The sequence below is a fragment of the Triturus cristatus genome, chromosome 5_1, assembly GCF_964204655.1.
Source record: "Triturus cristatus chromosome 5_1, aTriCri1.1, whole genome shotgun sequence".
NCBI classification, from domain to species: Eukaryota; Metazoa; Chordata; class Amphibia; order Caudata; family Salamandridae; genus Triturus; species Triturus cristatus.
Genome location: NC_140587.1, coordinates 1,014,377,849 through 1,014,398,000, shown reverse-complemented (window position 1 = coordinate 1,014,398,000; position 20,152 = coordinate 1,014,377,849). Strand labels below are relative to the sequence as shown.

General features: G+C 51.0%; 1 protein-coding gene across 5 annotated transcripts in view; it reads right to left on the bottom strand.

The window, feature by feature from the left end:
* The window catches only part of LOC146832794 (TGF-beta receptor type-1-like), a 1,867,988-nt gene that overhangs the window by 1,241,814 nt on the left and 606,022 nt on the right, over nt 1–20,152 (bottom strand). For all 5 annotated transcript variants that reach the window (XM_085606114.1, XM_085606113.1, XM_085606115.1 and 2 more), the window contains exon 4: nt 15,777–16,007. In XM_085606114.1, the coding sequence (XP_085462240.1) occupies nt 15,777–16,007 (231 nt within the window). The remainder of the gene's footprint in view (nt 1–15,776; nt 16,008–20,152) is intronic.

Below are 20,152 nucleotides of genomic sequence, written 5' to 3'. Positions count from 1 at the left end.
TACGCGAAGCGACAGAAGGCATCCATTCTCTGTCTACAGGAAACCCACCTTAACTCGACTGAAGTGGGCAAACTGCGAGTAAAATGGCGCAGACTTATCTGTGCCACGACCTACTCCTCGTTCGCCCGAGGGGCACTGATATGGATTCGCCCAGGGACCCCATTCCGGGAACTTAGACGGGTGGTGGACACCGAAGGCAGATTTGCCTTGTTGGAGGGACTCTTGGATGGCAGGGGGGTCCTTTTGGGAAGTATATATGCCCCGATCGTAGATCAGGATAAATTCTGGGACCGACTTACAGACTCCCTTGCCCAATTCACCCATGTACCCTGGATCTTAGGCGGGGACTATAACTGTATCCTGGACCCGAGACTGGACCGCTCACACCCCCCACTCCCGCACTCCCCCACCCACAGACAAATTGAACGCTTTAAAACATGGGTAGCGCACTGGTCGCTCACGGACGCATGGAGACTACACCACCCTCAGGCCCGCATCTACTCTTTTCACTCCATCCCACACAACCTACGAGTTTGGCTCGATCGCTTTCTATGCTCCGCAACGCTTCTCCCGCAAGTATGCCACTCGGACTATCTTGGCAGAGTCGTTTCTGATCACGATGCACACCTTCTAGGCCTCCAATGGAGACCCCCGCACCCCCCTGTCCCCACATGGCGACTCTCACAGGAATGCATTTCAGACTACTTTACTCATAACACCGGGACTGCATCGTCGGCCCTGGTCGAGTGGGACGGCTTTAAGGTGGTAGCCCGTGGGGAATGTATTAAACAGCGGGTCGGAACGAGACACACGTTAGAACAAGCCCTAAAGGTGGCAGAACAGCAACTGGCCACGGCTACTAAAGCCGCAGACCAGTCGGTAGCGACTGCGACCCAAGTCGCCCAAGCCAAATCGGCATACCAAGCGGCGTGCATCGATCTAAGACGTCACAACTTCCGGACTTACGCTACCCGCATGCACCAGGACCGTGATAAAACGGGTATACTCCTGGCATGGCTTGCCAAACAAGACACTGAGGTCCGGCCCATTACTGCAATTATAAATCCCCAGGGCTCCCTGGTGCAATCCCAAGACGAGATCCTTCAAGCATTTTACCAACACTACTCAGCGGTCTACACTGCCCCCTCATCTCTCGACCCAGGGGCCGTCGACCACTTCCTGGACCCTTTGCCCCTCCCCCAGATTTCCACTGAGGACAAGACGGGTCTAGACGTGAAGATACAAGCCACGGAGATCACCAGTGCTGTAAGGGCCTTGGCCCGTGGCAAGGCCCCAGGCTCGGATGGGTTTCCGCTCGAATACTACTCCACCTTCGCCTCTCTGTTGACTCCCTGCTTCCTCGCGGTGCTGGACTCGGCACTCAGGATTGGTGAACTACCCGGCTCCATGAGAGCGTCGGTGATAGTGACGTTTCCGAAACCCGACTGGGATCCCCAACTCCTCGCCTCTTATCGCCCCATCACACTACTAACAGCCGACTGTAAAATCCTGGGGAAAATCTTAGCGGATAGATACTCACAAATTATACGCTCGTTGGTACATCCGGACCAATGTGGTTTTGTCCCGGGGAGGAATACTTCTCACAATATCCGGCACCTCTTTCACATCCAGGATCAGTTAGGCGGTCGATTCCCTCGGGCGGCGTGTCTAATTTTGGACCTTGAGAAGGCATTTGATACCCTCACATGGCAGTTCCTTTTTGCCTTCCACGGACGGACGGGACTGGGTCCCACGCTTATAGCCTACACGCGCCTGTTATATACTAACCTCACATCTCGGGTTCGTCTCGGACGCTACATCTCCCCGGAATTTGCAATACATCGGGGCACACGACAAGGATGCCCCCTCTCGCCCTTATTATTTGCACTCGCGGTGGAACCCTTGGCTATCCGACTCCGTAGGGACGGGCACGACTGGGGCATTCCACTAGCAGACGTCACACACTGCGTGTCCATGTACGCAGACGACCTCCTCATATACATACGAGACGTGACAGCGGATCTCACTATATTAGAGACCGCCCTAGCGGAATTCACGGAGGCCTCGGGCTTGAAAGTGAATTGGGACAAATCGATGGTGTACCCCCTACATTCAGGCGTCTCTCCTCAGGACGTACGGATCGGTGGCCGAAAACTACACTGGGCGGCAGAAGGTCCCCGATACTTCGGGATTAGGTTATACCATTCCCCAGCTGACATCTACGAGGGTAACCACCGCAGGGCACTCGCAGGGATACGATCCTCCATCGGGTTCTGGCGGAGCCTCCCAATGGCCCCGATAGGCCGGGTTGCCCTAGCAAAGATGATCCTGGTCCCGCGGCTTTTATACCATTTCACCAACCTCCCATTAATCCCACCCCGCTCCTTCTTCAAGGACTTAGACATGCTCCTCAGATCTCTTATATGGGGTAAGGGACGGCACAGGATCGCGCTAGCTAAACTGAAATTACCCACAACGCAGGGGGGGCTGGGTGCACCATCATTCGAAGCCTACTTCCTGGCATCGCAGCTCCAGTGGCTTTCCTATTGGACGGCAGACAGATGCACACTTGAAACATGTACCGCCACGGGTCGCATACCCATACCGGAGTTACACCGCCTACTCCTGCCGGGGTCTCGCCCCACGCGGACATACCCCCTGCAGGTTGACATAGCCCGGAAGTGCGTACAGCGTATACACCGCATGGCGCCAGATCGCCCTCCATACACACCATTGCTACCGCTGGTCGGTTGGCCCAGACATGGAGGGTTCTTTACCTCCGCCATGCTACGGGAATGGACGGCGAGGGACATCACCGAGGCAGAAGTACTGTTCGACGAAGGACAGCTTCGGTCGTACCGGCAACTCATGGTCGAGTATGACCTACCTCCAGGCCAATTCTTGCGCCATCGCCAACTTCTCAGCCACTACCGGACATACTCCGACCTCACCTTGGGGGAACCCCCCACACACCCGGTTCTCCACACAATATTACGAATGGGACCGGGGCGCCACCACACCACATGGTTATATAAGTCAATCAGGGAACTGACACCCCCGCTATTGGGACCCCTGCGGACCCTCTGGGAGGAGGAAGCAGGGCGACCATTCCACGATAGTGAATGAGAAAGAGCGATAGAATTCCCAAAAGAAGTATCCAGGAACGCCCGGTTCAAGAACATACAGTTTCACATCCTGCACAGGGCCTACCTAACGCCAGCACAACTTCAACGCTTTTACCCCGACACGACCTTCCTCTGCCCTCGTTGCCCAGCGGGGGACGCAGACTTTCACCACATGTTCTGGACATGTCCGGGCATTCAGACCTATTGGTCATCTGTCCACTCGACACTCAGGGAGCTTACCGGGTTGACCCATCTGACCACCTGGGAGGGCTGCGCATTGGGCATACTGGGACGGAGAAAACGACACAAAATACCAATGCGCTTTGTATCCCTGGCCCACTTGCTGGCCAAACGCTGTATGGCCATGCACTGGCGTGCCACATCAGGCCCCCCACTAGCAGCATGGGTGGGGGCGGTTCTTAAATGGGCGGCTGCTGAGGAGGAGGTAATCCGTGCGGAAGAAGCCAAAGGTATCCGCAAAGTCCCAATTTCCCTACAGTGGGCGCTTCTATTGTACCAATTCAGACAATCCCAGACCCCGGAAGACACAGTCACTGCCATCCAGACCCCCAACACGGTACAGCTTTCCGCTATGCAGGCTCCCGAGACAATGGATCCTCCACCACGACCCCCTGTACCACCACCGGACCAGCCGGGTCCGTCTTCGTCCTTCTCTCACATTCAACGGCCCCCCACACTAATCCACACACCTGCCTCCCCCTAGGCGAGCAGTAGCTGCACTATCGAGTAGGCAATAATGGACCCATCGCGTACGCCCACCCAAACACTACAAACCCCATGGCACATCCCAGTTCAGTTTCCCCCCAGTTTCTTTTACTGGCAATGCTCTGCTACAACACAGACCACATCCTCACTGAACAAGATATTGATGTACTCCCTATTGTGATGAAGGTCTACTCTGCTACTTATGAACCACATTTACCTATGCGACACATGTTGTATGTATGTTTACATCTTAAAAATGCCAATAAAAAGAATTTTCAAAAAAAAGAAACAAGTTACTTACCTGTAACTTTGGTTCTCCAGTATTGGTATCTTTCATAGATTCCCATAGCTTGTATCATTCCCCGTCGTCGGAATGGGAGTCTCGGTATCCAAAATAACATAGCAGTAGGTACAAAAGAGAAAGAAAAAAGGCCTAGGCCTCATTCACTTTTGTAGCATATCTACCTCTTTTTGTAAAAGAGACCAAAATAAAGCAACAACCAATCAGATTAGCCTCGCCCCACAGAACCTTCCTGAGAGAACCTCAGAGCCTCAGATTTTCGTAGCCGTTGTGTAACAGTACAACCAAACCTGCCGAGGGCTGAGCTTTCCCAGGGGAGGAGGGTGGGCGCATGGGAATGTATGAAAGTTACCAATACTGGAGAACCAAAGTTACAGGTAAGTTACTTGTTTCTTACTCCAGTATTGGAACTTTCATAGATTCCCATAGCTTGTATCAGAGTAGCTAGCAGTAAGAAAACATTTTGCTTCCCTAGAGACATCTCATTCTCCGTAACCATATTCCACTCTTTTTTTTTTTTCTTTTTCAAAAGTACAATGCAATCACATAAGAAACACATAGCAAAATGTGCAAGAACCATAAGAAAGGAAGGAGGGAAGAAAGGAAAGCTCACCACTCAATGCAAGAGGTTCCTCAGGACTTCCTGGGACACAGCCGCGTCCTCCTGTGCCAAGGTCTCCAGGCAGTAATGTCTCGTAAAGGTGTGCACGCTGCTCCAAGCTGCAGCCCTGCAGATGTCTTTAATCTGGACCCCCGCAAAAAGAGCCGTAGAGGAAGCCATGGACCTTGTCGAGTGTGCTCTAATTCTGCCCTCTAGAGGCTTGTCCGTTGCAGAATGACAGAACTGTATAGCACTGGAGATCCATCGAGCAATACCCTGCTTGGACAGGGGTAACCCTTTGCGGGGCCACTGAATGCAATGAACAATTGAGAAGATTTTCGAAAGGCTTTAGTACAGTCCAGATAACATTTCAAGCACCGCTGCACGTCCAGCGAATGAAGTGCCCTTTCCGCTGGTGTAGACGGCTGAGGAAAGAAAGCCTTGAGAACTACCGGCTCATTTAAATGAAAATCCGAGGGCACCTTTGGTATGAATTTTGGATTAGTCCGTAGAATTACTGTATTCCTTTTGAATTGGAGGAAAGGTTTCTGGATTGTAAGAGCATGTAATTCTCCAATACGTCTTGCCGACGTGAGAGCAAGAAGGAGTGATAATTTCCATGAGAGGAATTTCAAATCCACTCAATGAACCGGTTCAAAAGGAGGCTTCATCAGCTGGGTAAGAACCAAGTTCAAATGCCATGTGGGAGGCGGAGGCCTCACGGGAGGAAAAACTCGAAATAGGCCTTTGAGAAATTGCTTGACAATTCTAGAGGTACAAAAGGGGGTGGTGATGGACGGAGCATCAGAACCAATCAAACACTCACACCCAGTCAACAGATCTGGGTTTGATCCATCACCGTTCTTTAGCCCACTCTGCCACCCCAGTCCAGACATGGCCATATGCAAATCAGTCTGACCCTGTGCCTCATGGGAACAGTCCAGCCCGAACTGCCAAGCCATGTCTTCCCTGGACCGGAAACAAGCTTCCTAGGACCGGTTTCTGGCATTTCAGCCGTCTTCAGCCAGGCTTGCTTGAATCCAGTGGCAAAGTGAGCAAGGGACTCACGTCTGAGCATACCCTGCCAACTTGTGGCGAACAAAGCGGTACAAAAGGGGGTGGTGATGGACAGAGCATCAGAACCAATCAAACACTCACACCCAGTCAACAGATCTGGGTTTGATCCAGCACCGTTCGAAACCGACCTGGCTGTTCGAGCAGTAACGGCCCCCCCCCCCCAAGCGCCTTGAGACCCTACGGGTGAGTAGTGCGCTCTACAAATGCCTTGATTGATTGATTGATTGAAACACTCACACCCAGTCAACAGATCTGGGTTTGATCCATCACCGTTCTTTAGCCCACTCTGCCACCCCAGTTCAGACATGGCCATATGCAAATCAGTCTGACCCTGTGCCTCATGGGAACAGTCCACCCCGAACTGCCAAGCCATGTCTTCCCTGGACCAGAAACAAGCTTCCTAGGACCGGTTTCTGGCATTTCAGCCGTATTCAGCCAGGCTTGCTTGAATCCAGTGGCAAAGTGAGCAAGGGACTCACGTCTGAGCATACCCTGCCAACTTGTGGCGAACAAAGCGGTACAAAAGGGGGTGGTGATGGACGGAGCATCAGAACCAATCAAACACTCACACCCAGTCAACAGATCTGGGTTTGATCCATCACCGTTCGAAACCGGTCCTAGGAAGCTTGTTTCCGGTCCAGAGGAAGGCATGGCTTGGCAGTTCGGGCTGGACTGTTCCCATGAGGCACAGGGTCAGACTGATTTGCATATGGCCATGTCTGAACTGGGGTGGCAGAGTGGGCTAAAGAACGGTGATGGATCAAACCCAGATCTGTTGACTGGGTGTGAGGGTTTGATTGGTTCTGATGCTCCGTCCATCACCACCCCCTTTTGTACCGCTTTGTTCGCCATAAGTTGACAGGGTATGCTCAGACGTGAGTCCCTTGCTCACTTTGCCACTGGATTCAAGCAAGCCTGGCTGAAGACGGCTGAAATTCCATAAACCGGTCCTAGGAAGCTTGTTTCCGGTCCAGGGAAGGCATGGATGGCAGTTCGGGCTGGACTGTTCCCATGAGGCACAGGGTCAGACTGATTTGCATATGGCCATGTCTGAACTGGGGTGGCAGAGTGGGCTAAAGAACGGTGATGGATCAAACCCAGATCTGTTGACTGGGTGTGAGTGTTTGATTGGTTCTGAAGCTCCGTCCATCACCACCCCCTTTTGTACCACTTTGACAATTCTAGAGGACCAAAGAGACGGCCCAGAGGCAGCCAAGTGAACCTTTATGGACGAATGAGCCAAACCTGCCTTAGCCAAGGACAGGAAATAAGGAAGAACTTGATGAGGCTGAGACAAGAAAGGATCCACACTTTGCTGATGGCACCAGATGCAAAAGCGTTTCCATTTGAGACGGTAAGTCTTATGAGTGGAAGGAGCTCTAGCCTGAGAGAGAACATCCCTTATTTCGTCTGAGAGAGGAAGATCTAGGAATTCTCGCTGCTCAGGAGCCATGCTGAGAGGTGTAAGGAACAAGGATCTGGATGCCAGATCTGGCCCTGGGACATCGTGAGAAGATCAGGAATCATCCGTAGAGGACGTGGAGGGACCAGAGAAAGAAGGTGAACCAGAACTGCCTCGGCCAAGCCGGGGCTATTAGGATCATCTTGCATGGCGCCATCTTGATCTTTCTGAGTATCCTTGGTATCAGCGGAATGGGGGGAAAAGCTTACACAAATGCGCTTGACCAATCAATCGAAAGCGCATTCCCCAGCGGTCCGCGATGGTGAACTTTGCTAGCGTAAGACTGGCATTTTCTGTTTTCCAGGGTAGCAAAAAGATCTATTGAAGGTTTGCCCCATTGGTGAAAAATGTCTTCCAAGACTATCTCGTTAAGTTCCCACTCGTGGCTGACTGATGAAAGCCTGCTGAGCCTGTCCGCCTTTTCGTTTAGCACGCCTGGTAGGTGTTCCGCTGTGAGCGGTATTCCATGTAGGATCGCCCATTCCCAAATCCTTTGGGCCTCCTGCGACAACGGAAGAGATTTGGTACCCCCTTCTTTGTTGATGTAATGCATGGCCGTGGTGTTGTCCGTGCGGACGAAAACCGCCGACCCCTGCAACCACGGAAGAAACGCTTGAAGAACCAGACGAATTGCTCTGAGTTCCAGGAGGTTGATATGAAGGAAGCGGTGCGTGGGTAACCAATGCCCGCTGACCTGCAAGTCCTGAAGCACCACACCCCAGCCGTCCAGCGAGGCATCTGTTGTGACAACTTGAAGAGCCGGATTGCTTACAAAGCATAGACCTTGGGATAAATTCTCCTCCTGTGTCCACCACAAGGCGGCTTCCCTCATTGCCACAGAAATCACCACCTTGTCGTCGAAAGAGCCGTGAATTTGTTGCCACTGCATGTCTAGTTGCTCTTGAAGAGATCGCATCCGCAATCTGCAGTGGGGTATCAGAAGGATGCATGAAGAAATCACTCCTAGAAGGGATTTGTAACGGCGTACTGAAATACACTTTCATTTTCTCAACAAATGAGCCAAGGACCTCAGTTTTTCTTGCCGTTCGAAGGTTGGAGAAGCCTTGTTGAGAGATGTGTCCAAGATAGCCCCTAGGAACCGTGCTCTGTTGGACGGACAGAGCGACGACTTTTCCCTGTTGAGAGTCAGACCTAGATTGCTGAACAGAGTCGTACATGCCCCGACTGTCTCCTCCGCTATTCGCCTGGACGGAGCCTTCAGCAACCAATCGTCCAGGTAGGGGAAGATTTGAAAATGCTGCTTCCTAAGGAAAGCTGCTACCGGTGCCAGCACCTTGGTAAAGATACTCGGGGCAGAGCGAAGTCCAAAGGGTAAAACCTTGAATTGGAAGTGGCTCTTGGCTACTGTGAATCGCAGAAACCTCCTGTGGGCTGGATGAATGGGTATGTGAAAATACGCCTCTTCGAGATCGAGAGTGGCCATGAAATCTCCCGGGTTGAGGAGACGTAAGATGTCCTGGACCATCCGAAAGGATTGACTGATGAGATAGGTGTTGAGCTCCCTGAGATCTAAAATGGGGCGCCATTTCTCCGACGTCTTCTTGACCAGGAAAAATCTGGAGTAGAAACCGTCCCTCCTCTGAGACAGGGGAACCGGCTCCACTGCTCCCTTGAGGAGCATCTGATGAACTTCGAGCCTTAAGAGACGCAGATGGTTTGAAGGCATAGCGACAGGGGGGTTGGAAGGTGGTATATGAAGAAACTCCAGCGTATGACCATCTCGAATGATGTTGAGCACCCAACGGTCTGATGTTATCCGGGTCCAGTTGTGGAGGTATTGAGACACCCTGCCTCCCACAGGTGTCAACGGGGAGGTGGGTACAGTAGGCAGAGCCAGAACGCCACTATTGTCTTTTGGAGGTGTCACGTCCCTGGCGATTCTTTTTTCCTCTAGTGTTTGAGCGAGAGAAAGATGAGGTCTGGCCTTGCCGTTGTTGGTACTGTGGGCGATACGACAGATGTCGAACCATAAGAAGAGTACCGTTGCTGTTGGTACGAGCCTCTGTAGGATGTGGTACTCTTCCCTCTGGCCCCACGGAAAGGAACCGTACGATATTGAAGATTGCCTAGAGACATTGCCGTTTCTGTATCTTTTTTAATGTCCTGGAGGGCATCGTCGACATGTTTTCCAAACAATGCCTCACCATCAAACGGGAGGTACAGGATTTTGTTGTGAACCTCCGGTCGGAACCAAGTCGCCCGGAGCCAGCCCTGCCGATGAAGAACAGCTGCACCTGCCAGTGCACGGAAAGCCATTGTAGCGATATCCATGGTGCAGTCGATCACCTCCGCCGACGTAGCCTCCCCCTCCTGTAGAATTTTCTTGGCCTCTGTCTTGGACTCCGGTGGGAGCTGGTCCAAATAAGGCGAAAGGTCGCACCACATTTGGCGATCGTATCTGCCAAGGATCGCCAACGCATTAGCCGCCCGTACTAAAAGACTCGCCATCGAGGAAAACCGTTTCCCCGCATTATCAAGGCGCCTGCCTTCTTTATCGGGAGGGGTGGTTAGTGGTGCAGAAGGATTACGTGACTTGCGTTGTGCCACCTGGGAGATTACCGAATCCGGCTTCAGCTGACCAATCAAGGACACTGGACTATCCTCAGGCGCCTTGTACTTCTTTTTGAGGTGCGGCAAAACCGGAATAACCGTAGCCGGGTTCTTCATCGCCTTCAAACCCTCGTCCCAGACATGGCCAACAATGGGGATAGAACGAACCACTTTCCTGTAGGGCTCCTTAAAATCATACAGGAAGCATTCCGTTTAAACTGACGGCATAGGAAGCTGGAATCTACTGGAGGCTCTTTCCATCAGCTTATGAAAACCCCCAATATCTGACGGGGGAGAATCCACCGGATCAGGAGCAGGTGAAGCAGGATCCGGGATTACATAGTCCTCCCACTCAGCACACTGGTTAGACGTGTTGCCAGTATCCTGATCCTCGTCCGAGGAATCATCATGAACATCCAAGACTACTGGAGGTAAAACTGGACTGGAAATTTGCGATTGTGAAACCATCTGGGATGGTCCTCCCGGTGAAAACACTGTAGGAGCCGATGGTGTAGGCACAGTATGCACTGCAGAGAAAGTCGAAGATGGAGGAGGAGGAGCTTGAGAAAACCTCTTCCGATAATCCTGCAACATGCCCTGGAGATCTGCCAGGAGCGAAGAAGGAACCGCAACCATGCCCTGGCCTGCGCTGTCCTGATGACCATAGGATTGTCGATAGGTGTACCCAGGAGTGTAGTCGCCCTCCGAATCAGTATCCTGACATTTGACCAATAATTGTGAGGGACTATGGGCATAGCCACAAGAATCCTGATCATCCCCATCAGAGTCCTCTTCTTCCTCGAGCAACAGTGCGGGAGGCAAGGGGGCTACCCTCCTTGGTGACGTCATATCAGGCGTTATTCTTTTTAAGGATATTGTAATCCTCTCCGTCGACGAAGATGTCGTCGACGGTACCGTCGGTGTTGAAAGAGAAACCATCGTCGACGAGGTCGTCGACAGAAAATGCACCGCCGACGGTTGAATTGTCGACGAAGTGATGGGCGTCGTCGACACTGCCGTCGACGAGACCGTCGACACTCCTGCCGTCGTCATCGTCGACGTCGTCATAGCTCTTGTGGACGACACCGTCATCACTCTCGTCGTCGCTGTTATCGTCGTCGACGGTGACGTCGATGTGGGAATAGAAGGCACCGTCGACGAGCCCGTCGACGGTGAAAGTTTCTTCACTTGAGGTTTTGAAGTTTTCGTCGACGGAGTCTTCAGCGGCATCGTCGACGATCCTGAGTCTTTTTCTGACTTCTCAGAAGATAGAGAAGAGGTCTTCTTAAACGCCTTAGTAGATTCCACCACTGCTGGGGCTGCAAATAGTCCTTCCCTCTCCTTTGCACCGTGGTGAGGAGATTCATTCGGACTCCGGCTCTCAGACTCACGGGGGGTCTTTTTTGAGGCCTTAACAGGACGTTCAGAGGATGGTAAAGGGGAAGCCCTACCCCTTTTCACTGACCTGCGAGAGGAGGTGCCAAATGATGAGCCCTCACTGTCACTGGACAGAGCACCCTTCCTTGACTTCACCTTCTGGAGCCAAGTGAGAAGGCGACCCTCACGGTCCCGGAGGGTCTTCGTAGAGAAGGTGCGGCAGATCTTGCATTCCGCTGCCTTATGATCCGGGTACAGGCAATAAATGCAGTCCTTATGCCTGTCCTCCACGTACAGCCACTTTTTGCCATAGGTGGAACAAGGCTTGAAAATGGCTTTCTTCTCCTTGTCAGACATTCCTGAATGAAACACCAACAATTTTGAAGAAAAAATGCAGAAAAAAGCAGTCAGAGATGAAGTGAGCAGAACTCAAAGGAGACTCCCTAAGCACAACGTGCAGTAGAAAATCTGAGGCTCTGAGGTTCTCTCAGGAAGGTTCTGTGGGGTGAGGCTAATCTGACTGGTTGTTGCTTTATTTTGGTCTCATTTACAAAAAGAGGTAGATATGCTACAAAAGGGAATGAGACCTAGGCCTTTTTTCTTTCTCTTTTGTACCTACTACTATGTTATTTTGGATACCGAGACTCCCATTGCGATGACGGGGAATGATAAAAGCTATGAGAATCTATGAAAGTTCCAATACTGGAGTAACCTCGCGGTAAATGCTAACTTTGGAATCGCTGCATGGAAACATGTCGTGTTTGGTGTCAAACACCTTAGAATCATACCCCCAGACCAGTAACTGGTGTGGGAGGTATGATTCCACCCTAATAGAGCAGCACCGGTATACCCGGTACCAGCTTAACAGACCCTGGCATCACAAAATGGATGCTGCCAGCCACAGACACAAGTCTGCCCTCCTGCTGCTGGACAAAACTCCGGCAGGGGAGGCCTGGACAATAGGTTTCCTGTCACAGGGAGGCGTAACCACCGCCCAGACAGGCTTTAGTGTATTGTGGCAGGGTAGGTGCACTCCAAGAGTGCTTTGATGTCTGCACTGGGGGCACATTTGGTGTCCCTGTGCATAGTCCAGCTCAAACCGGTTGCAGGGGATACCAGCCCCTGCTCTGGTGCGAAACTGGACAAAGGAAATGGGTGTAGCCACCCCTCTTTCCTGACCCTCCCATAGGTGGGTCCCCAGAGTTAGTCCCACCCCTTCCTTGGGTATAAAGTAGGAACCCCTAACTACAGGACTTTAGATTTACCTGGACGAAACTCTGCTACAGATTTACCAGAACTTCTATCTACGTGACGTTGGATGATCTAAGAATCTCCCTTGGAGTAAAGGAGTTACTCCCCTGCAAGGCAGGCACCAAAGACGCATCTGTCCGGTTTGCATCGATGCTGCTCCCGAAAGACACCGACGAATTTGCAACACAGGAGGTGGGTTTCCAAGCCTCCAAGAGGCCGATTCGTGCTCTCAGCACCTCTGAGATCCAAAGCCCTCGTGGGGACCGTGCAACCCGAATCCCTGGACACCGCGACCATTTGCAGCAGCATATGCTTCTTGGTGATCCCTGAGGCTGGGCTTTGGGCTACATGTAGTCCAGACCCCAAGCAGTGATTCCACAGAAGATTGCTGGCCTATACTCATCGAGTGACCCATGGGCTGGTATCTAGTAATTCCTCTCGAGGTCCATTCATGATCCCTTGTCCATCGACTTGTGGTCCCTGAGAAGGGTTCTTGTACTTTAAATGGGCTTTCCTGGTTGCTCCCGTGCCCTGACTCTCCATCGCTTGGGGAGTCCACAGGACCTTGCTGGTCCACACCGAAGCCATTTTCTTCTCACCGCGTGGGTTGCAGTTGCCAAGGCTTTTTGGTCTCCAATCCGGAAACTGACCCCCGCACTCTACATCCTTCATGGGAAGGCTCGCCTGCGGACTTTGGTCATCGTCGATGCCTCCTGGTCCCCGTGGCTGCAGAGTCAAGCTTCACCTCTTCGCACCTGAGACACCCGACATCGGTGGGCATTCATCTATCGTGCCACCGGTCACTGGCAAGTGACCCAGACTCTGTCCCATCTGCTTTCAGGTTCTTCACATATTCAATCCAGGCTTGGATCACACCGGACACTTCTACTTTCCGCAGCAGCACTTTGCAGCACATCGCCATTGAAATCAACGACGATTCCCGACACCATTTGACACCTATGCACCCGGCTTCCCTGGGTGAGTTAACACGAGTACTCCGGTGCTCTCATGGGTGCTGGCACTAGAACCCCCTAAGTCTAAAGGGGTTTGCTCAAAGACTTCTTTTAAGTGTCCTTATTCTTTAAAATTCCAACCGCGACTTTCCTATTGTTTTGTATGGGGCTCGCGGCTGTGTTCTTACACTGCGCACATCCCCCGTGGGTCTCCTGTGTCACTACCTTGGGTGGTTCCTTGGGGTCCCAGCGATTCTACATGCTCTAGGCACTGTGTCTGGTCAAGTCGTGGTTCCTATACCACTTTCTTAATATATGGTTCGGTCTCCCCCTGGGGCCCATTGTATATTGTGCTATTTACTGTCGTTTAATAACTGTATTATTGTGTGCCTTGCTCTCTAACTTCATGAAGAGGTTAGTAGAGAGTGTTTAGAAATAAATACATATATTTTATATATATACCTTGTGTGGTTCTCCTTTCATTTAGCTATTCAAGAGGTTATAATCTGGTAAACCAAGCTGCTTTACACTCCTTCAAGACTTAGCCTGAAGGCTGCTCCCCATAGCTACCACTAGGATAGCTTTCAATAAAGGTCGTCTTAAACCTAGTCATCAATAAGGGTTGTTTGGACTGGTACAAGGTGCCCACTATAACTAGTGGACAGCATATACCAGGCCAACTTCTCACCTTAATGTCTGTACTTATCTGTGTTTGTTATTTTATGGTGTACAAACCGAAATAAAGAATTAAGAATGGAATGTTTATTGTAAAACAGTTTCTTCTGATTCCTCATGCAACATATATAATATTTAATCTGCTCATTCTTATTATTGCCTTTTAATATAATACATGCATGCTAAAAAAAATCTACCCCAGGGACTGGCATAACTCCTTGATTTGAAAAGTACTAGATTACACCACCGTCCCAGGACTCGGTGTCTGGCCTTTGAGTTTACAACTGCTGTGGCCGGGTTGGGATAATTCCTTAGTAACAGACACATGCCAGGTGGATATTTGGTTTGCTGAAATATAACCTTTGATTAAAAAATAAAGTCAATCACCATTCCAGGCACCTGGGCAGTGCCCTTGAACATACCAATGTGCTTTGGTATTTCTTCTCCGGAATGCCACTTCTCAAGAAGCAGGCTGCTTAATTATTTCTTTATTAATTCTGATTTCCTAGAAGAAGGTTTTACCCTTAGTTGATTATGGGTGTAACTCAAGTAGTTTCGAAGCTGCCTCAATGTTCTCTAAATCTCCCCTTAGAGATTTCAGAATAGCCTTCGCCTTGGAAATACAGACAACCCTAATGCACACTGAAAGCAGCCACTATTGTTTTCTTCCATACCTGGCTTACCATTCCTACTAAAGAAAGGCTCAATTCTCTCCCCCTTCACCCCCCAATACATCAGTGCAGATCAACACAGCAATTAGATTCTGGTTTATATTGAGCGTTTGATGGGGAGTGTTGTAAATATCTTGACCACAGTGATAGACTAGTGTAGACTACTCTTTTCTTTTTTGCCCCACTCATTCTCTGTTCCCCTTATCCTTCCCTCAATGGAAAAGACAATGGAACGTTCCTTTACAGTTGAAGGTGCCTTGGGATTACATTCCATCTGGCACTTGAGATTGACGGAAGAAATGATGGTGTGAGAATAAACCTACTAAGAACTACCTTTGCCTTTTTGACTTATTATAACACTGGTGACGAGCAGATGGGGGTGAGTGACTAGAGGGCAGGGTAAATACTACCTCTTTAAAACCAAAAATTCGTGCCACAGTAGGAGTACAAACTGGTGGACAGCAGTTTGAGGAAACCGAGGCCCTCTGCTCGAGTATGTATTTGCAGGAAGTGCCAGGCTTTCTGGATGCCATTATGCATGGCAAGGCTGATCCTTGAAAACAAAAGCTAGACATAACCTAATTTCTGGGTGTGAACAAAAGAGGATTGCAAAGAAGAACGCTACATTACACACCCCATAGATAAAGATCTTAAAAAAACCCAAAAAAACATAAAAATAAAAGGTACTTGGCTTAATACAGAACAGCATCCAATGAAGAGTCTCTCAGGGAAACATATCAACATGTTGGAGGAACAACAGAAACTCAGTTGGGAAAAGGTATTTTAAGCTACACTCTTTAGTTGCACCCGGCACCTTTGTCTGTGTGAGTTAATTCTATTAATAATAGAATTAACTCTTCTTCTTGACACTGAAAAAAATAAAAAGTTGGCAGACTCTAAAAGCATAGATTGTAGACCTTTTAAATCAAGTCTTCAAAGTGGGGGAAGGGGAGCATTTTTGCAAATTTGAACAAAAGTGAACAAACCTTTATTATCTGCTGCTATAAATCCAAGAATGTTTTCATGACGGAGCATTACTGTTTGATAAATTTCTGCTTCTCGAAACCAAGAGCGTTCTTCCCTTGAAGAGAATATCTTTACTGCCACTTCTTCTCCTCTCCATTTACCTCTCCAAACTTCACCAAACCGACCTTTTCCAATGCTTTCTTGCAAAACAATTGTTCGTGCAATTGTTCTTTGAACAAGCAGCGGTAGGCCTGGAAACACATTTAAATAAAATAAAAAAAAGAAGTTTAAGTTACAGTGGAGAAAGGACAAAACAAAAAGATAGACAATTCCTTTGCTACTTTTGCTATTAATTTATATTGTCACTTTATGGGCCACTCTACTATTATGCAGTATTGCACAATACTAAGCAAAAAGTGGTTACAAAAAACTACTACTGCTCAAGTCAACTTAATCGGGTCACCAATGTTAACATGAAATATGTTTAGTGTATCGATGTTAATCTTCACACCCAGTTCAAGAAGCAAGTTGAGTACATGCTACAAAACTACATAAAAATATTTTGTGATTTTACAATATTTAGAGTCCACAAATTAAAATAAATGAGACAGCTGTGAAACTGGAATTATTTCAGTTAAAGATATTCACTGTGGACATTATACAATTAATATCAAAGACCAAATTTCACTTGACTGACTGGTGAGGTGACAGCTTGGGAGGCTGAGGAGGAGGTGGGGTGCGAGGTAGTGGCTGGGGACAGGGGAAGGGAGCTGTGGGGAGATGGTGACCTTGTCCACGACCTTTTAAGGAATCAGATAAACCTCTAATTCTTCCGATATCAGCTCCTCTAAATTGCGCTTTCTCCTCTTTCCTGTCTGAGGTGTATGAGTTGAACTAAAACTGCCAGAGTCAATCCTGGAGCCAAGGGAGTCTTTTGGTTTCGAGCACGGCCAGACCCAAAGGTTGGTGCCTCTTTTGACTTCCCTCAGGGCTCGCAGTCCGACTCCCTGGGAAGAGGTGCTCAGCCTTAACATTTAAATCCTTTTAAGGTCAATCCCCGGACATCGATCCACGAGTGAAGGTGGAGGAACCAAGGTTCTAGTGTTTATTTTTATCCTGTGCTCTCGTGCAATTAGATTTCATCCCTCTCGACCTTAGATACGTCAGTGAACAAAACCTTAGCTCATCCATCTCCTTACGCAATGTGGATACCTGAAGAGCAACCCTCTTTGTGTTCGGTATCCTCGAAATCCTCAGCCCTCAATGGATGCGGAGTTTCGGATGGGTCTTGAAACTGCAGCTTGTGGTGTTTCTAGCAGCATTCAGATGCTAATGGATTGTCTTTTGTACTTGAATGTCTTACACAGAGCAGGTCAACTCCTCATAGTCTAGAGAAAGGCAAAAGCTACAGAACCAATACTGGTAGCACCATAGAAATTTGAAAGGCGTTCCTCCACAACACCCTTCCCCAACAGTCATGCTCACAACTACCTGATTTTCGTCAAAGAATCCTCATTTAATCATTTCAAAGTGGAATTCAATGTAGTAATCAATGTGGTAGAAAGCTCTGTTGCTGTGGCTGAATATTCTATGACTGCCACTGAAGGTCCTTGAGAAGTTATGTATGTTCCCGGGGGAAATGTCAATGTTCCAGAAAGATGTCGATGGTACCAGAGCTGGAACTACAACTTCTGAAACAGATAGCAAAAAAATAAAAACACAAAAAAAAACAATCAACGTTGGTGTCTTTGTCCTGCTGCATTCGGGGCTAAGAGAGAAGTCACAAGATATCTTGTGGGGTTCGGAACTTCTTCAAAGAAATACAATTTACAAACGTCGGTATCCAACATTGGAAGGAAGGAGAGTGCAAAACATATGTATCTATGCAACTCATTCAAAAACCAGCATTGTTCCCACTACATGGAGAAGGAAATTATGAGCTTGTGGTTGCACAGATAGTTTAGCCTGCTGTTAGACGGACCGGGAGGGTCGGCCGAGGACAAGGGGAGAGGTCTCCGGGGAGAGCCGTCTCCAGCGATCGTACAGATGAGTAACTTCCCCCCCACAGATATACACCACACAAGGATAGGATTTAACGTTCTTTATAGGTGATTTCTTAAGGTACGATGAAATGGTACAAGGAGGTCTGGACTCAGGGGTCCCCTCGATTCTAGTCTCTTGGTTTGGGAAAATGGGGTAGCGGGACAGTCTGGTTACCAATCTGGTAGCTGAGATGGTATGGTGGGTAGCTCACAATCCTCGAGCTCGGTGTTCTAGCTTGGACGGGCGACGGCAGCGCCAGCAGGTCCCGGTGAAGGTGGTCGTTACACGGTCCGCGGCAGCGCCAGCAGGTCCCGATGAAGGTGGTCGTTACACGGTCCGCGGCAGCGCCAGCAGGTCCCGATGAAGGTGGTCGTTACAACGGTCCGCGGCAGCGCCAGCAGGTCCCGACGAGGATGGATGATGCAGAAGGCCGCGGCAGCGCCAGCAGGCAGGACGATAATTCACAAGGCAGAGCTACGGCAGCGCCAGTAGTCCGTCAAGGCTGAGTTCTTCTCGGTGTCTCTCGACTCCAGGATACAACTGCCTTCCTGCTCTGGAGCTGCCCTAGTTATAGGTCTGGCGCCCTTTGATGTCCGGACCCTCGCACTTGGAGGTCGGGGGGTCCGGGATGAGGGAGTCCAGACACCCAGCAGGGGGTGGAGCCAGCGCCCGGGGGAGCTGGAGGGCGATCGGCACCTGGCGGGGGAGAGCCATCGACACTTCTTTCTCCCATTGACCTGCCAAGTGGTCCGTTCGCCTCCTGGGTGGATGGTGGTGCCGGGATGTCGGGGCCGGGCCAGGCCCAGGGTTAGGGTCGAGCTGAGGCCACGCGGCCTTGTGGCGCAGTGTCCAAGATGGCGGCTGATCCGGCCGGGGGAGCCGGTAGTGGTTCGGCCCCATGATACATGGATGTCCGGGGGCAGGAGTTCCGTCGGGAGACGGGGTGCGGGTTGCTCTTGTGGGTAACACCTGGGAGTCCGGGGCTTGGGCCGTGTCATGCGGGGAGGGAGCAAGCCCTTCATGTGGCCTGTCCAACATGCGTCCCCCCCAGCTGAAGGCGGGGAGAGTCACCCATCCTCTTGGGGACTCTCCTCGTCGAGGCGGAAAAAGCGTGACAGGCCATCTGCGTTGGCGTGGTCTTGGCCCGGTCGATGTTCCACAGTGAAGTCCATCCCCTGCAGGGAGATGGACCAGCGCAATAGTTTTGGGTTTTCCCCCCGCATCTGCATTAGCCACTGCAGGGGTCGATGATCGGTCTGCACCCGGAAGTGGGTACCGAAGAGATAGGGCTGGAGCTTTTTGAAGGCCCACACCACTGCGAAGGCCTCCCTCTCGATTGTGCTCCAGCGCTGTTCTCGGGCCAGGAGGCGTCTGCTGATGAAGGCCACCGGCTGATCAAGACCCTCGGGGTTCAGCTGGGAGAGAACCGCCCCGATGCCGTGGTCGGAGGCGTCCGTTTGCACAATGAATTCCCGACTGTAATCGGGGGCCTGGAGCACAGGGGCGGTGCACAGGGCAGCTTTCAGCTTCTCGAAGGCCGCTTGACAGTCGGGGGTCCAGTTAATCTTCTTCGGGTGGTTTTTGGACGTGAGACCCGTGAGGGGCCCCACAATGCTGCCATAGTCCCTCACGAACCGCCGGTAGTAGCCGGTGAGTCCCAAGAAGGCTCGGACCTCGGTCTGCGTGACTGGGGGTTGCCAGGACTGGATGGCAGCGATTTTGATTTGCAGAGGGGCCACCAGACCGCGTCCCACCTGGTGTCCGAGGTAGGTCACGGACCCCTGACCAATTTGGCACTTGCCGGCCTTGATGGTGAGGCCGGCCCGCTGGAGGGCTTGCAGGACCTCTCGGAGGTGGTGGAGGTGGTCGGACCAGTGGTGGCTGTACACAGCGATATCGTCCAGGTAGGCGGCGCTGAACCCTTCGAGCCCCGCCAAGACCTGGTTCACTAGTCGCTGAAAAGTAGCTGGGGCATTCTTCATGCCGAAGGGCATGACCTTGAAGTGGTAGTGGCCATCGGGGGTAGAAAAGGCGGACCGTTCTTGGGCACGGGGTGTGAGACCGATCTGCCAGTAGCCCGCTGTCAGGTCGAAGATGCTGAGGTAGCGGGCAGCCCCCATGCGGTCGATCAATTCATCCGCTCGGGGGATGGGATGAGCGTCGGTCCTGGTGACAGCATTCAAGCCCCGATAGTCGACGCAGAATCGGAGTTCAGGAGTGGTGCCGGGGGCAGCGGCTTTGGGGACCAGCACGACCGGGCTGGCCCAGGGGCTGTCCGAGGGCTCGATGACCCCGAGCGTGAGCATCTTGGACACTTCCTCTTGGATGCAGGCCCGCACCCGATCTGGTACGC